Genomic DNA, 20,875 nt, shown 5'->3' on the forward strand with positions numbered 1-20,875 from the left:
GGAAGTTCTTGTCCGAGGAGCTTCCGGGTGCCGCGGCCGAGGGGCGCTGACGTGGAGGCCGCCGAGCTACAGCAGGGAGTGGCGAGTCTCGGATTAGCACCTCGCAGCTGAGGCCTGAAGGATGCTAACCAAATTCGAGACCAAGAGCGCACGGGTCAAAGGTAGTGGAGAGGAGAAGGGGGAGCACGGAGACTGAATGTCAGGGGCGGCGCTGTCACGGGGGAAGAGAGAGAGGGTAGACCTGCAGGCCGCTTGGGCCCACCGTTCGAACCCAGAGGAAGATGGGAGGGAGGGAGGTTAGGCCTGGCGAGCGGTTCTCCACGCCTCTCTTCTTTGGTGTGTTCTCGGGACTTGATTTACCTCTAGTGGTTCCCCCATCTCAGGAGGTCCCTTAGGCCCGTCCCCCTCCTTTCCCCGAGCCCGTGCTCGCGACCTTTACCTGCCAAGGCCCTGGGACCTGGTGGCTTTCTGATGGCCCTGTTGTAGGCAATGGCTGCGGACGAGCACTGGCTGCCTTTCTTGAGGAGGCGTGAGCTGCCCCATATCAACATCCAATGCCTCCGTGGGGCTTTTATTTCCTTCCTGGAAACAGGACATTGAAACCTGTAACCCCAGTAAAGGCTGAGCTTGGTAAGGCTGCCAGATGAAGTACAGGACGTCTAGTTATATCTGAATTTCAGATAAACGATGAATAAATTTTTAGTATTGTTCATTACCTGAAATTAGTTTAATCTGGTATCTTTTTTTTTCCTTCTCCCAAATACAGTAACTCTAGAGCTTGAGTACCAGTAGATGGGGCAGAAGGCAAATGACTGAAATGCAGTAGCAGTTTCTTAGAATGTTGCAATGGTCAAGGCAGAAAAGTAAGGTCTCTTGAGACTTGGAAAACTACATACATATTTCTTGAATATTTAGTAAGACGTAGTGTTGCAAAGTGGTTGGAAATTCGGTGTTTGGAGTCAGACACACTGTGTGACCTTGGGTGACTTAATGACATTTCTAAATCTATCTGTAAAATGTGAATAATTAACATTCTTTTATAGAGAGAATTAAAATGAGAAAGTGTATGAAAAACACTTATTACAGTGTCTGACATAGACTCAGTAGCTCAAAAACTGGAGGCCATTATTAATGTGGGACTAGATTCTGAGCAGTTTCTAAATTTCATTGGAATCTTGATTATGAACAGTACCATTAAGAATTCCTGGTACCAAATAGTATCTACCAGAATGTTAAATGAACATACCCTATTCTTGAACAGTCCCACTTCCAGGTTTTTACCTAAAGCATTAGTAATGCAGATATTCTAGACTGTGTAGAAGTATTTATCTTCATTAGGCCCTATTTTCTGATAAACGTTAGCGAAGAAACAAATGCTCATCAGAATAATTTTTTTAAATGGTACATATGTACTATGTACTTTGCAGTTGTTAAAAAGAATGAGGTATGTTCATGTACTTAAATGTAATATATAATCCATGACATATAGTTAAGTGAGGAAAGAAGTTTACAAAACATTATAATGTCATTTCTATTTGCATAAAATGATTATGATCTGCATTAAAAATCTAAAAATAGACTCCAAACTGTTAGCAGTTGTTACTTCTGTGGATTTCCATTTCCAATCATGATGGAATAACAAGAGACCAGATTTACCTTCCCACAGTACAGGGAGGTGGAAAGATAATGAACAATACTAAAAATTTTTCATTGTTTATCTGAAATTCAGATATAACTAGATGTTATAGCTGCACAACTGAACAAAATGTGTGAAACAAAGGTTTTCAGACATTGGGTAACAGGCAGTGCAGAAGAGTGATTTTTGAGAGAAAGGAAATAGATGAGTCCTCTTGATTGTTTTAATTTACTACCTGGAGAGAGTTTTAAGGCTACAGTATAGGGAGGTGGAAAGATTACAGAAGAGACAGAATTTGTAGTTCAGAGAAGCCAAGACAGCTAGAATTTTCTGGGCAAAATACCAACGAGGTTGCTACTCAGAAAACACTGGAGTTCTGCAGGACATCCCGTCAGGCCTTTGAGTACTAATATGCACTTGCATTTGAGGAAACCACCCAAAGCCAGGAAAGAACCACTGGAGAGGAGAAGGCAGAATAACATGGAGCTCACATAGTGCTGGAAATTGTATTCCTGCTAGCCAGAATGGAAAGACCTAAGTGCAGGACATTGTATAGAGACCTTAGAGGGTATTGCCTTAATAGTGGTACCAAATTAGATCTAGACTAGAGGCTTCTGTGAGCCAACAATAACAAAACTTACAAGCAAGCCTCAAAATGATCTACTGATTCCAAGTAACTTAACTGTGTCCTAAAATAAAGCCCAACAATATTTAAAGGAATATAACAAAACTCCAATGCCTAATAACATAAACTTCACAATGTTTGGCATCCAGTGAATGAATATATGACTCTACAATTAATCTAGCTGTTCCTCCTTCTTATCAGAATTGACAGGACGTGATGTGGTGCTTAACTAATTGGATCATTCTTTTTTTCTCCCAGGGCTCAGTTTTCACCCCAAAAGACCCTGGATCCTGACCAGTTTACACAATGGGGTCATCCAGTTATGGGACTATCGGATGTGTACCCTCATTGATAAATTTGATGAACATGATGGTAAGATAACAATTTTCAGGAGGAACTTAAAAGAGATATAAGTATTTGTTGTCTTCTTGACCTGTTTAAGTTTTCTTTAGGATAAAGAATGTAGAAGGGATAAAACTGGAAAATCCTGACTAAGAATCACCTTTGATATTAGGAAGCATACATATTTCTTTTAACATGTATTTCCTTCCTACTTCCCCAGGTCCAGTACGAGGCATTGACTTCCATAAGCAGCAGCCACTGTTTGTCTCTGGAGGAGATGACTATAAGATTAAGGTACAGAGGGTCCATCATGACAGGAAGTAAAAAACAAAGGATGTAGGGTTTGGGAATTGTGGAAGGGACTTAAAAAATAGGACATCCATTCATACAGAGCTTAGGCTTTTGACAAAATTTTCCAAAGCATATATCTAACGAACATTTATTGAATGTATACTGTGTACCAGACACTGTTTTATTTTTTTGAGAATTCAGAAACTAATAATAATTTGTGCTTTCAAGGAGCTTTTGTTCTAATGGAGGAGATAAATATATACCCAAATAGCAGATACAGTTTGGTGAATAATGCAGATAAAGATAACCAAAGTGAAATAGGGAAGGACAACCCACATGCAAAGACAAAAAGACATTAACTTAGCTGGATACATTTGAGAAAATGTAAATTTGTGTGGGTAAAATCTGGAGAAAAGGTAGAAGAAAAGCCAGAATTGAGGGACCAGCTCATGGAGCACCTGTCTATAGTGATCAAAAGTTTGGATGTTGTTGTGAAGGTGACAAGGAGCTATTAAAGAGGTTTAAATAGAGGAGTGATACCATATTAACATACTTTAAAAAAAATTACTTGGGTGACAATAGAGAGGAGAGACTGAGTGAACTGGGCAGACTGGAGGCAGGGGTACCAATTAGGCGACTCTTGTGTACTTACACTCCAGCGTAAGTCCGTGTGAGAGATGAACAGCACCTGAGCTTAGATGGTAGCATTCAAAGTGGAGAGGAGGAGATGGATGTGAGAGCTTAAGGAAACGAATCCGTCTGTTGGATGGGTGTGGAAGGATGGTAAGTGGAAATAATGAGATGACTTTTATGTATTTCAGGCTTCTGGCTTTGGTCACTGGGTACAAGAGTTTCCCTTCACTAAGAAGGAAAAGCAAGAGGACTACAGTTTTCTGAGTCCTGGAGGAGAATGGTGCCTTAGTTGGTTTGGGCTTCTATAGCAAAATACCACAGACTGAGTAGCTTATAAACAAATGAACACTTATTTCTCATGGTTCTGGAGACTGGAAATCTAAGATCAGGGTGCCAGCTTGGTTGGGTTCTTGTGAGAGCCCTCTTCTGGATTGCAGACTGCTGGCTTTTCACCATGTCCTCACGTGGAGGAAAGGGTAGGGAACTCTGTGTAGTCTCCCCATAACGGGACTAATCCCGTTAGTGAGGGCTCCACCTTCGTGACTTAAGCATTTCTCAGAGACCCCACCTCCTAAATACCATCACAGTAGACATTAGGATTTCAACATTTGCATTTGGGGGAGGACACGAGCATTGAGTCCATAGCAGCTGGGTGTGAACGCCATCTTGGCTCTGCTGAGTTTGGGTACCTAAGGGACAGTGGATGGGGATGTGTCTGCCCCAGAGATGCATTTGGGAGTTGTCATCTTGAAGGAGAGAGCCAAAGCGGAAGTAGAAGACGTCACTCGGGGATTATGCTGAATGAGAAGACAAAGTGTCATTTAAGAAATAGAGGAACTAGAGTTAATTTAAGAAAGAATGTTTTGAGAGGTTGGAGATGAACCAAGAGGAAGAGCAGAAGCTTACTGGATGCCATGGAAGGAGAAAGTGGTCAGAATAAGATAAATACCAAGTAGCCTTGGATTGCTTAATTAGGACATTAAGTGATCTTAGCACCTTAGTGTGAAGTGAGGAAGCAGAGACAGAATGTGGCAACTCTTTAAAGAAGCTTGACTGTGCTAAAGGCAGAGCTGTAGCTAAAGACTTTGAACCTATTGAAAAAGAAAGTCAAAATTTTCTCTCTTTAGTTACACAGGTTGATTTCATTAAGTGTATGTATCAACCAAACCAGTGAAATCTACTTCATGAAAAAAGTAAAATCTTTTTCAGAGGCTACCTCAGGAAGGTACCTGTCATACACAGCAAAGCTTAGGTGACAGGCATGAAAAGTGGCAGCCACCTGCAGAGAGAAAAAGGCATTAGAAATATGAGAAGAACAGTTCTTTCTGTTTTCCAGTTTCTAGGCACTGCATCCTGAGGGCAGCTGTTAGACACTCAAACCACCTGACAGACCACAAAAGCTCCTGAGGATATCGCTTCATTGTAACACCTCTATAAAGTATTTATTATCTATATTGATGACCACTGACTATCAAGAGTGGCTAATTTGGGTTCCTTATAATCTGTTTAAGAAAAGGAAAGACTGAGTGACATATAAGAAAAAAGTTTTTTCCCAAAGTCATTAATATTTTTAAAAAGGAATTATATTCCATGTATTTGAAATGTCCAGATAGGCAAATCGGTAGAGACAGAAAGTAGAACAGTGGTTGCCAGGGTTGGAAGGAAATGGGGAGTGACTGCTAATGGGTATAGTTTTCTTTGGGGGTGATGAAAAGTTCCAGAATCGATTATGGTGATGGTTGCACAAGTATGAATATACTAAAAACCATTGAATTCTATATTTTAAATGGGTGAATTATATGGGATTTGAATTATATATCAATGAGGCTGGTATTTTTAAATAAAGAAATTGTCATAGCTGGCTAGTGGGTAAGCAGTGTTAATTATTTTGTGTTCTTTACGTTTCTCTGATGAAAGTGGAATCATTTCGAAAAGTCATGTTTATGGACCATCATATTGTTTGCTATATTCCGATTAAATGTAGCATTAGGTAGAGGTAAAGAAATAAGATAAAGACCAAAATTTTGATTGGATTTTGATTTACAAAGAATAAGACAGAAAACCACAAGTGGCCACAGTCTAAAAACCCTGTAGGGCTTTTAGGGATTCGCAGTTCTGGAGTTTGATGGAGGACTGTGAAGGATTCAACAGTTTGAAACTAGAAATATGAAAGTTTAAAACATGAACTCTGTAAGGGGGAAGAAAGCTAGTTACAGAATAGTATTTATTGTATGATCTGATGTTTGTGTAAAACTCCAACTCTACTGTGTACATGTGTAATTATAGGTGATTAAACAGGTGAAGGTGAAGGTATTGGAAAAATACTTTCACTTCTTGTGTTATTGACCTTTATTCATTTCTACACATACTTATTCAGCTCCAACTAAATGTTAGATGCTTTATTAGATGCTAGGGGTGCAGTTTTGAGCATGATGGACAAAGACCCTGCCTTTGGGAAGCTTACATTCTTGTTTGGACAGTCATACTTGGGGGTTGTTTGAATTTGCTACAGGAAATAGTATCACTTTCTGTAATTTATAAAAGAAAATTAAAATTTTTTTAGGAATAAAAAAAATAGTAACAAGCTGGCCTGGATAGATTATAAACAAGAACTAATGTTAAAGACCAAAAAGCACCTGACCTCTTCTTTTTGCACTTTTTTGGAGGTTTTCTGGATGAGGAGAATAAGGTATATTTATGGTCCTGATTTTAGTGTCTTCTTCATTTGTGTCCATTGATGCCCTGTACTTTTGTAGTTGGCCGAACTTCATATCTGAATATGATGTTTTTCTGCTTAGCTCAGATCAACTGAAAAATGTAGTATTTTCCATAGTGACGAGTTACTGTCTGTATGATAGGCAAGTACAGACCACCAGTGTGTGGGCATCATTTAACACCAAGTTAGCAGTCTAAGAGATGATGATGTCATATGTTTTATTATGGTTTCCTTCAGAGTCATGGTATCTGTCCTATTTTTTAATCCCAAGCTAAGGTGCTAAGTAAAGCACGAAGGGGTCTGTGTTCAAGCTAAGAATGCAATTATGCAGTAGAAAGGAGAGTTTCAAGTTAAGCCCTGGATAAACATCATGTTTCAAGTTATTAAATGGTGATGGTTTCTTCCCAAGGAAAGGAAGAAAATCTTTGTGTCATTGTATCTTTAGGTTTTCCCTAGTCTTGCCTTTTTCCCTCCCCACATGTTGTTTAGTTGACTTATAGTTTTCATCCTTGGTCTTTTTGCCTCCAGCCTTAAATAAGACCCCCATCAGTGTTCCTACCTATTTAGAAATGACAGAATACAAATCTAAACTTGTTTATTGAGAAATCTGAGCCTTTTAGGTACTTAAGACCCTTATGTCCTGTTCCTTAGTTGGATTTCTCTCTTTGCAGGTTTGGAATTACAAGCTTCGGCGCTGTCTCTTCACGTTGCTTGGGCACTTGGACTACATACGCACCACTTTTTTTCATCATGTGAGTAGCCATGGTGGCTCTAGGTTGTAGAGCATTCTCCATTTTCCCTGTAGGAATTGTCTTCTTGCTCCTCAGGAACCCAAGCTTTGGTAACTGTTAGGTTATGGAGTGATTCTTTTAGGATCTGTGTGGTGTGACTTTTCTGCTTTGTTTCTTTCTGCAAAAAGAAGCACAACAGTTCCTGAATTTAATTGGATTCAGTGGACTCTATGAGGAAGGCATTGATTCTCTATAGGGAAAAGTGAAAGTTTGATTTTAGGTTTGCTGAGCTAGCAAATAACAATTTGCAGGTTAATCCCATGTGAAGTATTACTGAGTAGGTGTGTCTGGGGGAAGGTCAAGGTAAAATGCCATTTTAATGAGCTAATAAATATTTTAATGCACTAACAGTTATGCCCGTCTATCCTAGGATTTTAGGGTCAGGTAGAGGCTGTTCCCTTAGCCAGTCTTACTACTTTCTTTGATCTGTCAGGTGTCATAGTAGATGGATACTGAGCTGGAAATTAAGAGACTGCCAACCTCTTAATCCAGTCCCAACCTGGATGGATCTTTTTATAATTCTGTGCTATTACAATTAACTTGTACTATTCCTTGACTCTTAGTAAACTAAGTCTCTTGAATTAAGTTAGAAAGAATATAATGAAATAAATAAGAATTTCCTGGATAATGTACTTTATTTCCTTTTTTAAATAATAAAAGTTTAGGATAGAATAGGATGGGATAATTGTGGAAATTATAGCTGAAACATTTGAGAATGATAACCACTCACTAAGATAATCTTTCAGTAGGGAATATTTGTCACTGCCGTAAAGGACTTGCTAAAGATTCTTGTCTCGAACAAGTAGCCACCTAGCTGGGAATTTATGAAAAACCTTATTTTCTTTCATTTTTTTACTAAGTTCTGTGCTAAACACTGGAGATAGAATTGTGAATAAGAAATAATTCCTTTTCCCAACAAGCTTATAGATTTTTAAAGTGTTAAATTGTTCTTACATGTTGCTTTCTGCTTTGGTTACTGAGACTTGGGAATTTTTTGAGACTGGATGTTGTGACGGGGAAGTTAGACTATAAAACAGTGTTCCAGTCCAAGCATTAAAGAGAGAAGATCTTTTCACAGAATCTTAATTTATAAGATTATATGTAAATATGAATACACACACACATGCATATATGTAGGGGCAAATGTAAATATATAGTACACCACTTGCCTTTGAGAATCAGTTATGCTTTTGTCTGGCTTCCATTCTTAAATCTTTTAGGTTAAAGTACCAAAGTTGGGAAAAGCTGGTAGAATGGTCAGGAGAAGACAACTAGCCTGATTTATCACAATTAGCAATCCCTTTGCACTGATATAGCTAAGATGTTAGACAACAGAGTGCTCCCTCCAAAGAGAGAAGTTGGTACAGGAGACTGAAAGAACACATTTGTTCAATGTTCAAACCCTTTTTCTGGAATATCTTTCAGGAATATCCTTGGATCCTGAGTGCATCAGATGATCAGACCATCCGAGTATGGAACTGGCAGTCTAGAACCTGTGTCTGGTAAAGCAGGAGACAGGGCACCCAAAAAAAGTGTTCATTCTTCCTGTTTTTTTTTTATAATCATCTCTGCACTTTCCTGATGGGCTATGTCTGCTGATTAATTATTGATTGTAATTGTAAAATGCTTTTATGTACAAATGATAAATATAGAGGCAGTCTCATTAACAGTGTATGCATCTGGATTTTCTGATCATTTCTTATCAGGGAAAGGGGGTCATTTTGAGAACAAAACTCTTAGCTGGTTTTCAGTTCTGTTTCCGTAAAACTTGAGTCAAGGTTTTGACCTCTGTCCTGCTTTGTGTTTGGATCTAGGGCTTTCCATGAACATGTAAGAACCATTTAAAATGATTCCCTTTAAGAGGGATACCCCACTAAAATCTAACAAGATAGCTTCCAGTAGTAATTGCTAAGATTCCTTTTGATATTTTAATATATCTTTAAGGTGAGGAGAGAGCTGTGCAATCTCAGCTCCCCTGAAGTTACTAATATTTAAATATCAAAGCATTAGAGGAAAAAAAAAAGCTACTGTTTAAACAGCTGGCCTTGCTTATTATTATTTGTTCAGAATTGTTAGGATAACTTGCTTTTGCCTCCAAAAGAAAAAGTATAATTGGATCTGCACCTGCTGAATATGGAGGATGCTATTTAGCATATAGGAGTCTCTTGATTCCTGCTCCTAATTTGATTTTGTCTTTCTTTTTTCTTCTTGCAGTGTGTTAACAGGGCACAACCATTATGTAATGTGTGCTCAGTTCCACCCCTCAGAAGACCTGGTTGTATCAGCCAGCCTGGACCAGACTGTGCGTGTTTGGGATATTTCTGGTGAGCTGCCCAAGTTCAGGGGACAACCTAGTCATGTCTGGTGCAAAACTGCAATCGCTTAAAATAGGGTAGTTGGCTTAGAACAGGAAAATTCAGAATATTCTATTATATATAATAGTGTTATGTAATATATCAATGTCATATAATAGCATCTTTGTCTCTGAAGATACTAAATCTGCTTTTAATGGTTCTTGATTTAGAGGTATTCCATAAGAAAAGTGGTTGGTCTAGAAAATTCTTTTAATTTAGTTAGGTCAGTTTTCAGTTAAAATCTGTGTACTGTGGGGGGTATTTGATTAAGAATCAAGTTTTCCACTAAAATTAAAAAAATACATCTCTGACAAAAATGAATTTTGGGAATAGATTAATATAGGGAAACAGGACTCTTGGATCCTGTGGCTTCATTTATAAATAGGAAAATATCTCTTACATTCCTTCAAGTGTAAGGTGCATGGGATGAGGGGTGGATTTTTATATCTAGAATACCTTTTAATGGGCAGACTTCTAGAAATTAAAATAATCAGAAACTGAAATAACTTAAAGATTTTGGATAGTTGGGATAATCGCACGTTTCCCAGTTTATATATCTTGATTTTAGGGTAAAGATGTCAATGTTTAGTGCTGTGTACAGGAGATATGAGAAGTTGCTAGCCAAATGCTTGACGTGCAGAGAAAGGACTGTCCCTGAGATCACGCTAGATGAATGGAAGTGCTCCGTTGAGATTTGGAATATGGAAATGGCATGCTTAATGCCCATTGGTTCTCTGCCCAGTAAAATTTACTTATCACTTGCTGAAGCATCTCTTTTTATTCATTTGTTGCCTTAGAAGGACTTGGAGATTGGGTTCTCTAAAAGGTCAGTGGCTATACTACAAAGCAGTATTTTCATTCTGTGAAAGGAAGGCCCCCTTGTAGCTCCTTGTGTGGTTCCTTGTGGAAGTAAAGGTGTCACTCTTCTGCATTGTATGGCTGAGGTGATAACTCTTCCCAGCTCCCTGTGGCATGGTGGACTTGGGCAATAGGGTACTTGCTGTTCTTACAAGCCCTTAATGAACAGCAAGTCGGAAATTTGGGTTCCTGTGCACGATGTTTGGAATGCTGTAATAGTTAAGATTCATGTAGCATGGAAACAATCCATGGGGAAGATGAGGACAGTTGGAGAGTAGAACCTTTAGGTCATGCTGTCTTTGTAGGTTTCCAAGGTTCAGAATTAGAAGGGAGTGGTATAAATAAGTGTGTATTGGAGACAGGGCAGTTGTACTCTGCCATTGCAGTTTTCCGTCAGACTGGCTAAGCTTTTTAAAGTACACCCAGATGTGACCAGCCATGCCAGCAGAAGGAGTTAGGCACAGGTACTGTGAGCCTGTGCCCTCTCCTCACTGCTAGTACCAGGGAGCTTTTTATTCACTCTCTCAGTAACCTAGCTGTGGCTTTTCATGGTTTTTCACCGTGCACACATTCAAAGCACCCTCTCTCATGATGTGGGAAGCTGACGTGGTTGGATCCTGGCTCATGCTGTTTGAGCTGATCAGGGGCCAATTGTTAGAACAGCCTTTCTGTGAAATAATTAAGTGCTATTCAGATACTTTGACTATTTTCTCCATTCTTTAAGAATGGTACACAGCTAATGCCACTCTAGATCATAAAGAAGTTAATTTGTTTACACACATACATGGAAGCTTTGGCCATTAGGGTATAATCCTTTCCTAAAGCACCCAGTTGAGAAGGGCCTTACTCTGCTCAGGCCACCTGATGCTAGCACAGCAATTCACTGTGGCCAAACCAAAGCAATTTGCGGTGATTAGGTGGATGGATTCTCATTGGTGATCATGAAATGCCCGAGGCAAGAATCCTCTTCTTCATTTTTATAGGCTGGAGAACATTTTTGCATCAGGATTAGGGCTTTAAATCAGAGAAAAGAGGGAGAGAGTATCGCCCCAGCTGGGGTGATACTTGCTCTTGAATGTGTGAAGTGCATGGATTACTATATAATAATATTGTGGTTGCTATACTTAGTATATGTTATGTTGAAAATTTTGTGCTAACTTGCTTTACTAATGTTAATGCTCTCTACCATTTCTAAGTGTTTTTCTCTACTCACAACTCTCTTTACTTCCATTAACCTCTTAGCCAGAGTGGAAGGAGATGCTTTGGTATTTAACCAAATGGAAGGAGCTTTTGTGGTTAGACTTTTACATTTATTCTTTCCTTTTTGAGAAAGTAGTGTCTTCTTTATTTTTGCCTAGGTTCAAATGAGTTTGAACACAGGAAAAGGAATTAGCTTTCAGGTATGTTAGGGACCAGAGCTAATATTTCCAACAGAGGAAAAGTTGGTTCTTAAGAGTCAGAAAATGAGTACTCTCACATTTAGAGGACTGCTGAAAATTCTCATTTCTCAGTGTCTGAAAGGGGACTCTCTGAGGTAGGTAGTAATAAGAAGACAGAGCTCTTTAAGGGAAAACCTGTCTTTTTTGATACCTCTCTCATGAGAATTGAGCCTCCTGGGGCTACCTTAACCTGAGTCTTTTGTGTTAGGCTGGCAAAAAATATTTGTATGGAAGGGGATATATATTTACAACCTAGATATAGAAGATAGGCTGCTTTTTCATCTTGAGTTTCCAAGTAAACTGACAGTTAAATTATCTTAATGTGCTTACACCTTTGCATGTGAAGCCCGTGTAATTCAGGCTAATCTTTGAAATGAGTGCTAAAACAGTATTAATGTGCTGCCAAATCCTGTCCTCATCCCTCTCTTTTCACCACCTCTCCTGGTCCCCATTGGGAGGCGTGCGTCAAACTGGTCCATTCTGAGTTGTCTGTCCTCCCTCTGGATTTGAGTAGCTGCTGTAGAAATTTTCCATCTGTCGTTCAGTCCTAGTGAGTGGCTTTTCAAAGGCTCAAATATTTCTTCTCTAAATATCTTTTTACTGCCTGTCACTATTCATCTGTCTGGTTTTGCCCTTCCTTTTCCTGGACCATTACAAGCAAGTGCAACAAAGGCTTCCATTCTGTCATGCAGCTTTCCTTTTAATGTGTTTGCTGAAGCTCATTGGAGGTGAAGTTCCTCACAGCTGTCTGTCTTTATATTTTCCTTTGATTCCATTTCATACACCAGACTCATTAGAAAAAGTTGACAGATCCCATTAAAGGGATGAGTGAAATAAGTGTAAGGAGGCATGCCTGTGATAACATATTTATGAAGCCCTGGGAGACTGCATTTTTTTAACAACATTGGCTTTTTTTCCCCTCTGCCTATTGACTAAATGCTCATCTTGCACGGGAGACCAGAGAAGTAAAACTGTTGTGTCCTTTTAAGCGCTTGCCTCTCCCATGCCGATGTCTGTGTGCCCCTGTAGTAGAAGAGATATGTTATAATGTGGAAGCAACGAAGATAACGTAATCGTTAAATGTTTGTGTTTTCCTGCAGATGCCAAAATTTAGGCTTAGCACTACTTAGGTTTTATTTTCAATGATAGCTTTTATTTCCCCCCCACACAATTAATAGATACTTCTTTTTTATTTGACAGGTGCTAGTAGTTCCATCTTCCTCTTTCCCTACTAAAATACTTCAACAAGATAGGATTTTAGTCCCAATCCCATTTTTTCATCTATAAACTGGTATAATTATACCTGTTCGCCTGTCTCAAAGGGTTGTTAACAGGATCGAATCACATAACATATGGTAGGGTACTTTGAAAACCACAAAGATGAAAGGCAGTAGTATTGTTATCATAGTTTTGGTTCTGATTATAGCACAAATAGCTTTTAAAGATAGGTGTAGTGGAGCCATAAATTGGGTCCTATACAATTAATATTCTTCTTATCTTGGTGTCTTTTCCATTGTTTTCAGGTTATGGACTAATTCCTCTCAATGAAACCAGCCTCTAAAAGTTTAATGGCAAAATGCATGTATTCAAATCTATAACCAGCCTTTCAAGCAAGAGCTTAAAAGGACATGACAGTTTTAATTATTTTGTCCCTGTCCAAGAGACAAGTAAAAGATACGAATACATTCTTTGTGTAGTTTCGTAGTTCTACAGTATCTTTCCCCAAATAGCTATTTTATATTTAATAGATTTAGTTTCCTTATCTCCTTTAAAATGTCCCCATGAGTTGTCTAAAAGCTTCTAGCTTGAGAAACATTGAGCTGTGACCTCCCCAAATGGCATTTCTTCTAAATTTTTTTGAGATGATGTAAGAAAAGTTGCTGCCAATTTCATAAAGTTGAAAGTAGAAATTGAATGTTGACCATTTGAAGAACATTAAAGAATGAAAATAAGGCATTACCTCAAGTAGACAGCTCCTAAGGGGAGGTTCGTTGCAGGTAGCTGGGTCAGAAGTTTGGATTGTCCCCAGGGAAGAAATCCCAGTGGTGGGTCTAAATTTTAAGGGAGCAAAAGAGAAGATAGTGAATGAGCTTCCGTCTGGTTTTTCCCTTTTGAAAATTTTTAGAAGGAAATAGATGGGAGCTCTTCATATCTCTGTTCTTCAATCACTCTGAATTTCTTTTTCCCCTCTTTTTCTTTAAGGTCTTTCTATCACTATACCTTTCTGTGCTTCAGTTTCTGTGATCTTTTTGGTAACATTGTTTTCATCTTTCATCCCACTCTTACCATTTTAAAGGTCTAAGGAAAAAAAACTTGTCCCCCGGTGCAGTGGAGTCGGACGTGAGAGGAATAACTGGGGTTGATCTGTTTGGAACTACGGATGCGGTGGTGAAGCATGTACTGGAGGTACCTGTTCTCCACAGCCTGTGGCTGGATATGGGCTCCTCCCCAGGGAAATGGTGACAATATGCCGTTCATTTATTGACTCTTTCAACAAAGATTTGTGCACTGCTTATTCAGTGCCAGGCACTGTTTTAAGGCACTGGAAGTAGAAAAGTGGGTGAACCAACAGAAATGAAGCTTCTGTGCCACCTAAGGGAGGGTCATGTTCCCTTATATAAACCTACTGGGTAGAGAGGCAGACAGCTGGCATAGGCTCTGTCATCCTCCCTCAGCAGCGCCCATTCTCAAGCCTCTCGTAAGGGTTGGATTTAACCAGTGTTACTGAGAACCAACCATGTGTATGCAGCTTGTGTGCGTGGCGGGAAAATAGAAAAGCATAAGAGAAAAACACCATCATTTAAAAAAATACCTAATCCTCATAGCTATCCACTGAAGTAGATGTTATTAACCTCACTTTACAAATGGAAAAATGAGATTTACAGAAATTAAGAGGTTTAGCAAAATACGTGTATATCTAAGAGATAGAAAACTAGGATTTGAACTCAGATCTGACTCCAAAACCTAGGTGCTTTTCATCATAGCGTATCTCTCAAAAATACTACTAATTCGAAACTACCTCGTGTCTAGTTCTGTCGTAGTGCAGAGTACAACTGTAAGTAGGATATAAGGTATCTTAAAAAGAGCAGTTCTCAAACTTTTTGGTCTGAGGACCACTTTTTACTCTTAAAACTTATTGAGAACCCCAAAGAATTTTTGCTTATTTGGGTTCTGTCAGTTTTTACCATATATGAAATTGAAATGAAGAACATTTTAAAATATGAAACATAGAAGCACACATTCTGTGAGCCGTCAAAGCAATGACTGTAGCTTTTCACGTGTCTTGTAGCCTCTGGAAAACTACACTCATGAGAGAATAAGAGTGAAAAGGGCAAATAATATCTTAATATGAAAATAGTTTTGATCATGCAGATTTCCTAAGAATATGCTGGGGCTCATTCAAGAGTTTACTGACCACACTTTGAGAATTTCTTCATTTAAGTTATAAAATTGTTCTTTATTCTTGAGATGTTAGTAAATTAGAGAAATAAGATCTAGATAGACAAGTAAAAAAACAAGGCAGTATATCCCAAATGCAAATAAAGCTGAATTTGGGAATTCCCATGAGAATTTGAGTAATATTGGATAGATTGACATGTAACTCTCATATTCAATCTTAGAGCAGCATAGTCCCTTGAGTCTTTTCACAGGAGGAGTAAAAGTCAGAAATGTCTTTTATGATTACCAGCATGGTCTATTGATTTGCTCTGAGTAATAATTATAAAGCAGTTTTCAAAGACCACGTCTTTTTCCCACAGGGTCATGATCGTGGAGTAAACTGGGCTGCCTTCCATCCCACTATGCCCCTTATTGTGTCTGGGGCAGATGACCGTCAAGTGAAGATCTGGCGCATGAATGGTGAGTGAACCAGTGACGGTATCATCACATCTAAGAAGTTGACTCTGGCCAGCAAGGTCAAGTGGACAGGTCTTCTGGACCTTGTGACCCATTTTCCTATCTTTGGTAGTTACGCCAATCCGTGGAGCTTAAAAATTGCCCCATTCTTTTTTGGGTGTCCTGATTTTGAGGGGTATGAATACAATTAAAACTAAGCATTCATTCAATAAATATCTATTGAGTATCTACTTTGTACTACCCATTGTTCAACGTCTCAAGATCCAATGGTGACTAAAACCTGCCATATAGAGTTTTACATTTATTATATAATGACAGCTAATAACAATACAGGGTAAGGAGATAAAGGATGATGGAGAAGAGGTGCTGTCATTGAGAGGAAGTTGTGATGACCTAATTCTTTTTTCCCCTCAGAATCAAAGGCATGGGAGGTTGATACCTGCCGGGGCCATTACAACAATGTGTCTTGTGCTGTCTTCCACCCTCGCCAAGAGCTGATCCTCAGCAATTCCGAGGACAAGAGTATCCGAGTCTGGGATATGTCTAAGCGGTAAGGGGGTTAGAATATAGTATAACCTAACCCGAAGGAAAGCCCCTCTCTCTCTCTGGCTCTCTCTTTTTTTAAAAGTTAGAACACTTCTGTTTGTTTTCTTATTATCTGCAGTATGTAACAAGTCACATCTCATACACAATCGTCATCCTTGTGTATCATCTATTTCCAATTTTCTTTCTTGCCTACAGCTAATTCTTTTCTCTTTTCTCCATCTGCTCCAAGCCAGAACACTTCAGGGAACCTAGTTATCAACCAGCATGTAGAAATTTTCCATCAGATAGAAATCTCCATGTATATTCTTTTTCTTCTCTAAATTTAAGCATGTTCTTCTGTAGCTAGAGAAATAAGAAATATGAAATGAAAGTAGTATAGTAGGAAATTATGACAGAGAAGGAAACAAAATATCAAAATAATAGGGTCAGTTTGACACTTCCTTTTTCTGTTTCTTGATAGAATTGATCATGACTAACTTTACTTAGAATGGGCAGTTTACTGTCCCTGATTTAATATTTTTATCAGTGTGCTGGCTTACCGCTCAGTACTCTTGTATGTAATGGGCTGAAGATTCCTCAGACATTAATAAGTGTGTATGCCTTTTGCTTCCGTAGGACTGGGGTTCAGACCTTCCGCAGGGACCATGATCGTTTCTGGGTCCTTGCTGCTCACCCCAACCTTAACCTCTTTGCAGCAGGTAAGGGCCATTTCTTCTCTTTTTTCCTTGTTTTAGTTCAAAATTTTTAAGACTTAAGAGTGATTCTGCATTAGCCTTGTCTCCAGTAAATGCATGTAGAGTGAAAAGGAGAGATAGAATCCTTAGAGCCACCTAATTAAAGCTTTTCTCAGCTTTTCCCCTTACCCTCTTGCAATAGTATTCTTTTAATGTTCTTTCTCTACCAAGATCCATTTAACAATAAAGCCCATTCTCTGTGACTAGTTCCTAGGAGACTTAGGAAGCTAATTCTGGGCATGATGTTCTCAGACTGAGGAGCTAGAAGCTGAGTTTTATTCATTCATTTAGCAAAGACTGAGTGTCAGGCCCTAATGTGGTTGCTGGTACAGTTTTACATAAAACAGTATCTCTGACTTTATGGAACTTTTATTTGTAGTAAAGGGAGATAGGGCATAAAAACAATAAGCATATAAAACAACATATGGTGAAATGCTTTAAAGAGAAGTTAAGCAAAAGTAGATATAGAGAGGAACGAGTGTGGGGACTGCCACTTTACATCAGGGACTCAGGAAAGTGAAGGGAGATGACAAATGCAGGCTGTGATGTGAGAGATGTGCAGCTTCTTTGAGGAGCAGCAGAGAAGCTAGTAGGAGCTCAGTGAGTAAGGGGGCCAAGTAATAGGTGGTAAGACCCAGCCAGATAATACATTGCCTGGTAGGCCATGGTTAGAAGTTGTGTTTATTCTGAACCGACGGAAAACCATTGAAAGGTATGCGGGGAGGGAAGTGACATGGTTTGGTTTTATCTGTGGAGAGCAGGCTAGGAGGACAAAGTGGAAGGTTTCTGTAAGTGGTGGATAGTGCTAGTAGGGAAAAAGCAAAACATGTTTTAAAAACAGAACCAGAAAGCCTTTTTTAACTAGCATCCATTTGTTCAACAAGTATTTTTATATTCTTGTATGCGAGGGACTGGGGAAGGATGGGTAATTACTGCAATTTGTGCCTTCAGGGAGCTCATCAGAGGTGATAGTCCTGAACTGTTATGGTGCAGGGTGGTAAGTGCCGTAGAGGAGGTTTGCGGGGAGTGTGAGAACACAGAGGAGGGCATGTCTGAAAGTGGCAGTGTGACAGTGTGAGGAAAGGATTCACAGAAATGTATTGACTGAAGGTCCCAAGAATCATGAGAATTTAGGCAAAAAAAGGATGCATTTAGCTATGTTAACTTTAACTTTGTTTTTAGCACACATACACAATCTTTGTCCTTGTGTATCTCCTGTTTCCAGTTCGCCTTCTTGCCTGCAGCTAATTCTTCCCTCTCTTCTCTCCCTGCCCCAGGCCATGATGGTGGCATGATTGTATTTAAACTGGAACGGGAACGGCCAGCCTATGCTGTTCATGGCAATGTGCTGCATTATGTCAAGGACCGATTTTTACGTCAGTTGGATTTCAACAGCTCCAAAGATGTAGCTGTGATGCAGTTGCGGAGGTAAATCTGGCTTGCGTCTTCCCTCCAAACCTTGTCATTTGTCACCATGATACAATACCCACAAACCGGACTCAGTTCCTGTAACATTTTGGTGGGCTCATCTCCTGTCAGATCAAATCCCCATTGCTGCTCAGCTTAGACCCCAGGAGCCTGGTGGGCAAGGAAGTAGCCACAAGGAGAATGGGGGGTTGCCCTGCTGAGAATGCCAGTGACCCCGTGGAGAGGAAGTCAGATTCCTACAGTTTGCCAGGTCTTTTGCAAACCAGAGAGTTTCCTGGTAGAGAGTAGCCGAACTTGATGGCAGGCCTTTTTGCCTTTATTTGGCATTTCTGTAACTGTGCTTTCCAGCAAAATGCACGCAACTCTAAACCAGAATATATGTCTCTGGAAACTCTTAACTCTGAAGATATGATAACCTCTGGGTTGCCTGGCAGAAGGAACTGTCCCCTTGGAAAGCCAGCTGCATCAGCACGCTGAAACATTCATGGTGGCAAACTTTGGCATGAGGTTTTGATAACCACCCTCCAGCATCACCACAATAAAAAGTCGGGTTTATGTGATCACTCCAAGGGACAGGAGGAGTTGGCCAGAGACAATTCACATCCCGTTCTCTGTGGGTCCACTGCTGTGTGCAGGAATTTGCACCTAAGTAAGAACCAATCCTTCTCACTACAGTGAATGCTAAGCCTACCTTTTGTTGAATAATTTGACTTGATTAAAATGAGGATTTGCTTTTTTTAAACAGCTGGAAGCTAAGATAGGGAAGTCCCGAAGCCCTAAGGGAAGGAAGAGAGTATCTATTCACTTTATTCCTGATTACAAGACTGAGGAGTATGTGTAAAGACTGGACATGTAGGAGGTTAGGAGTAATTCCTTTCTTCCTTATATCCTTATGCTCCTTTCCTATTTTCTCTTTTTTTCTGTATATATCTCTAGTGGTTCCAAGTTTCCAGTGTTCAATATGTCATACAATCCAGCAGAAAATGCAGTCCTACTGTGTACGGTAAGTAACCCATGGAGTCCTCCCAGGATCTCCCCATATCCCATAGGTCTCCTTCTCATGCCCTTAGGAAATCTTTAAAGGTTTCTTAGAAGCCATTTAGTGGTTATTCTGAGAGAGCTAACAAGGTGAACAGAGGCTCACACCAGGCTTCAGTTGTTGTAACCATGTTAACTTACATCTTTCATAAGGCTAACAACTTCTAGACTTCATGGAGCATTACAGTGAATGATCACTAAAAGTAATTTGAGAGAACGTATAGGACTAGATCCTGTGCAAAGGAGAGGCTTATCTTGAGCCCTCCATTTGGGTGAAAAAATAGTGCTGATTCTGCGAGGGGTTCCTCTCAGTGGAGTTGCCTTCAGGATCATCAACTTCTTGCCACACAATTTGGAAAAAAGGAAAAAAGGCATTCTAATTTTACTGTCCTGTTTGCCAGGTTAAAAAGAATGAAAGCCTGTCTTTCTCCAAGTGACTTTTAGTGTCTAATCTAACAGCCCTATAATTTTCCTCCTGGCCATTTTCACTAATATGTTTTTTTCCCTTCAAGTAGACTGTAAGTTGTTAAGAATACCCAGGTGGAGCACCAAGGGTTGTAGTCTGTTAATTTGTAGAATGGAGGGCAATCCTTGCCTTTTGTTCAGATAATATCTGCGTCTTTGGTGGAATCAAAAAATAAAGTGACATGAATGCTGAGTTCTTTGTCAGCGAGCCCTATAATTTTTAGCTGTAGAAACATTCAAATGCCCTCTGGGTGAAGAGTGAGAAAAGTATGCTTTCATATTGTTGTCTCTATAATGGTACTGTTTTTCTCTGTCATAATAAACTGTTGTCTTGGGTTCCTTTAACAGCAATTCAATTTCTCCCTTTCCTCCACAGAGAGCCAGCAACTTAGAGAATAGCACCTATGACCTGTACTCCATCCCCAAGGACGCCGACTCCCAGAGTCCTGATGGTACCCGTTCTCAGTGTCTGCCCAACTGTTCTTCCAGCTCTCCTCACATCATCACTCCTCTTTAAGGTTTTCACATTCCATCCCCAGGCCATGGCCACATCACTCATGTCTGTTGGCAGGTGCTGCTGACAGTTGCATCAGAGGCGACCATGGTGTGAAATATTCATGTTCCTCCTCCATTTTATTACTCCAGCTAGATATATATATTTTATAATTTGGTTATTAGAAACTCTCCATTTTCTCTTTCAGCACAGCATGTTATCCTAGTTTATTGTCAGCTGATATGACTTTCACCCTGGTAGTTTCATTTATTTAAAAATGTGGTTCCAATCTTGCAATGTCTCATCCTGGGACTAGGGATTTATGCTCTCCCATCCACATGCAGATCCGATTGGCTTCCCTTTGCACGTCAAAAAGATGAGGCTGCTAACAACCCACACTCCACCGGGGATCCCGGTATCCAGCTGAGACCCCTGCCTACCCTTCCATCACCCTCATCCCTTGTTGCTGTCCTTACTGTTAGAATTTGCTGATGGAACATTCTCAGAATAGATGTCAGTCTAGCTTATGCTCCTTTCAGCTCACGTCCATCACTGGTTTATAGGTCAGAGGCTTAGGACCCTGCTCTTTCTAATGTACTTTCACAACAGCGTAGATCCCATCAACAGATTC

General features: G+C 39.7%; 1 protein-coding gene across 2 annotated transcripts in view; it reads left to right on the plus strand.

Moving 5' to 3' along the window:
- The first annotated feature begins 3 nt into the window (after positions 1-3).
- Positions 4-20,875, plus strand: part of COPA (COPI coat complex subunit alpha) — a 35,760-nt gene continuing 14,888 nt past the window's right edge. For both annotated transcript variants that reach the window (XM_036922733.2, XM_036922734.2), the window contains exons 1-13: positions 4-161; positions 2,520-2,633; positions 2,824-2,897; positions 6,915-6,995; positions 8,460-8,536; positions 9,249-9,358; positions 13,982-14,091; positions 15,444-15,543; positions 15,955-16,090; positions 16,702-16,784; positions 18,098-18,248; positions 19,185-19,251; positions 20,128-20,203. In XM_036922733.2, coding sequence (XP_036778628.1) covers positions 122-161; positions 2,520-2,633; positions 2,824-2,897; positions 6,915-6,995; positions 8,460-8,536; positions 9,249-9,358; positions 13,982-14,091; positions 15,444-15,543; positions 15,955-16,090; positions 16,702-16,784; positions 18,098-18,248; positions 19,185-19,251; positions 20,128-20,203 — 1,219 coding nt within the window. In that variant the 5' untranslated portion in view covers positions 4-121. The remainder of the gene's footprint in view (positions 162-2,519; positions 2,634-2,823; positions 2,898-6,914; positions 6,996-8,459; positions 8,537-9,248; positions 9,359-13,981; positions 14,092-15,443; positions 15,544-15,954; positions 16,091-16,701; positions 16,785-18,097; positions 18,249-19,184; positions 19,252-20,127; positions 20,204-20,875) is intronic.

This window comes from Manis pentadactyla, chromosome 19 (genome assembly GCF_030020395.1).
Source record: "Manis pentadactyla isolate mManPen7 chromosome 19, mManPen7.hap1, whole genome shotgun sequence".
NCBI lineage: Eukaryota > Metazoa > Chordata > Mammalia > Pholidota > Manidae > Manis > Manis pentadactyla.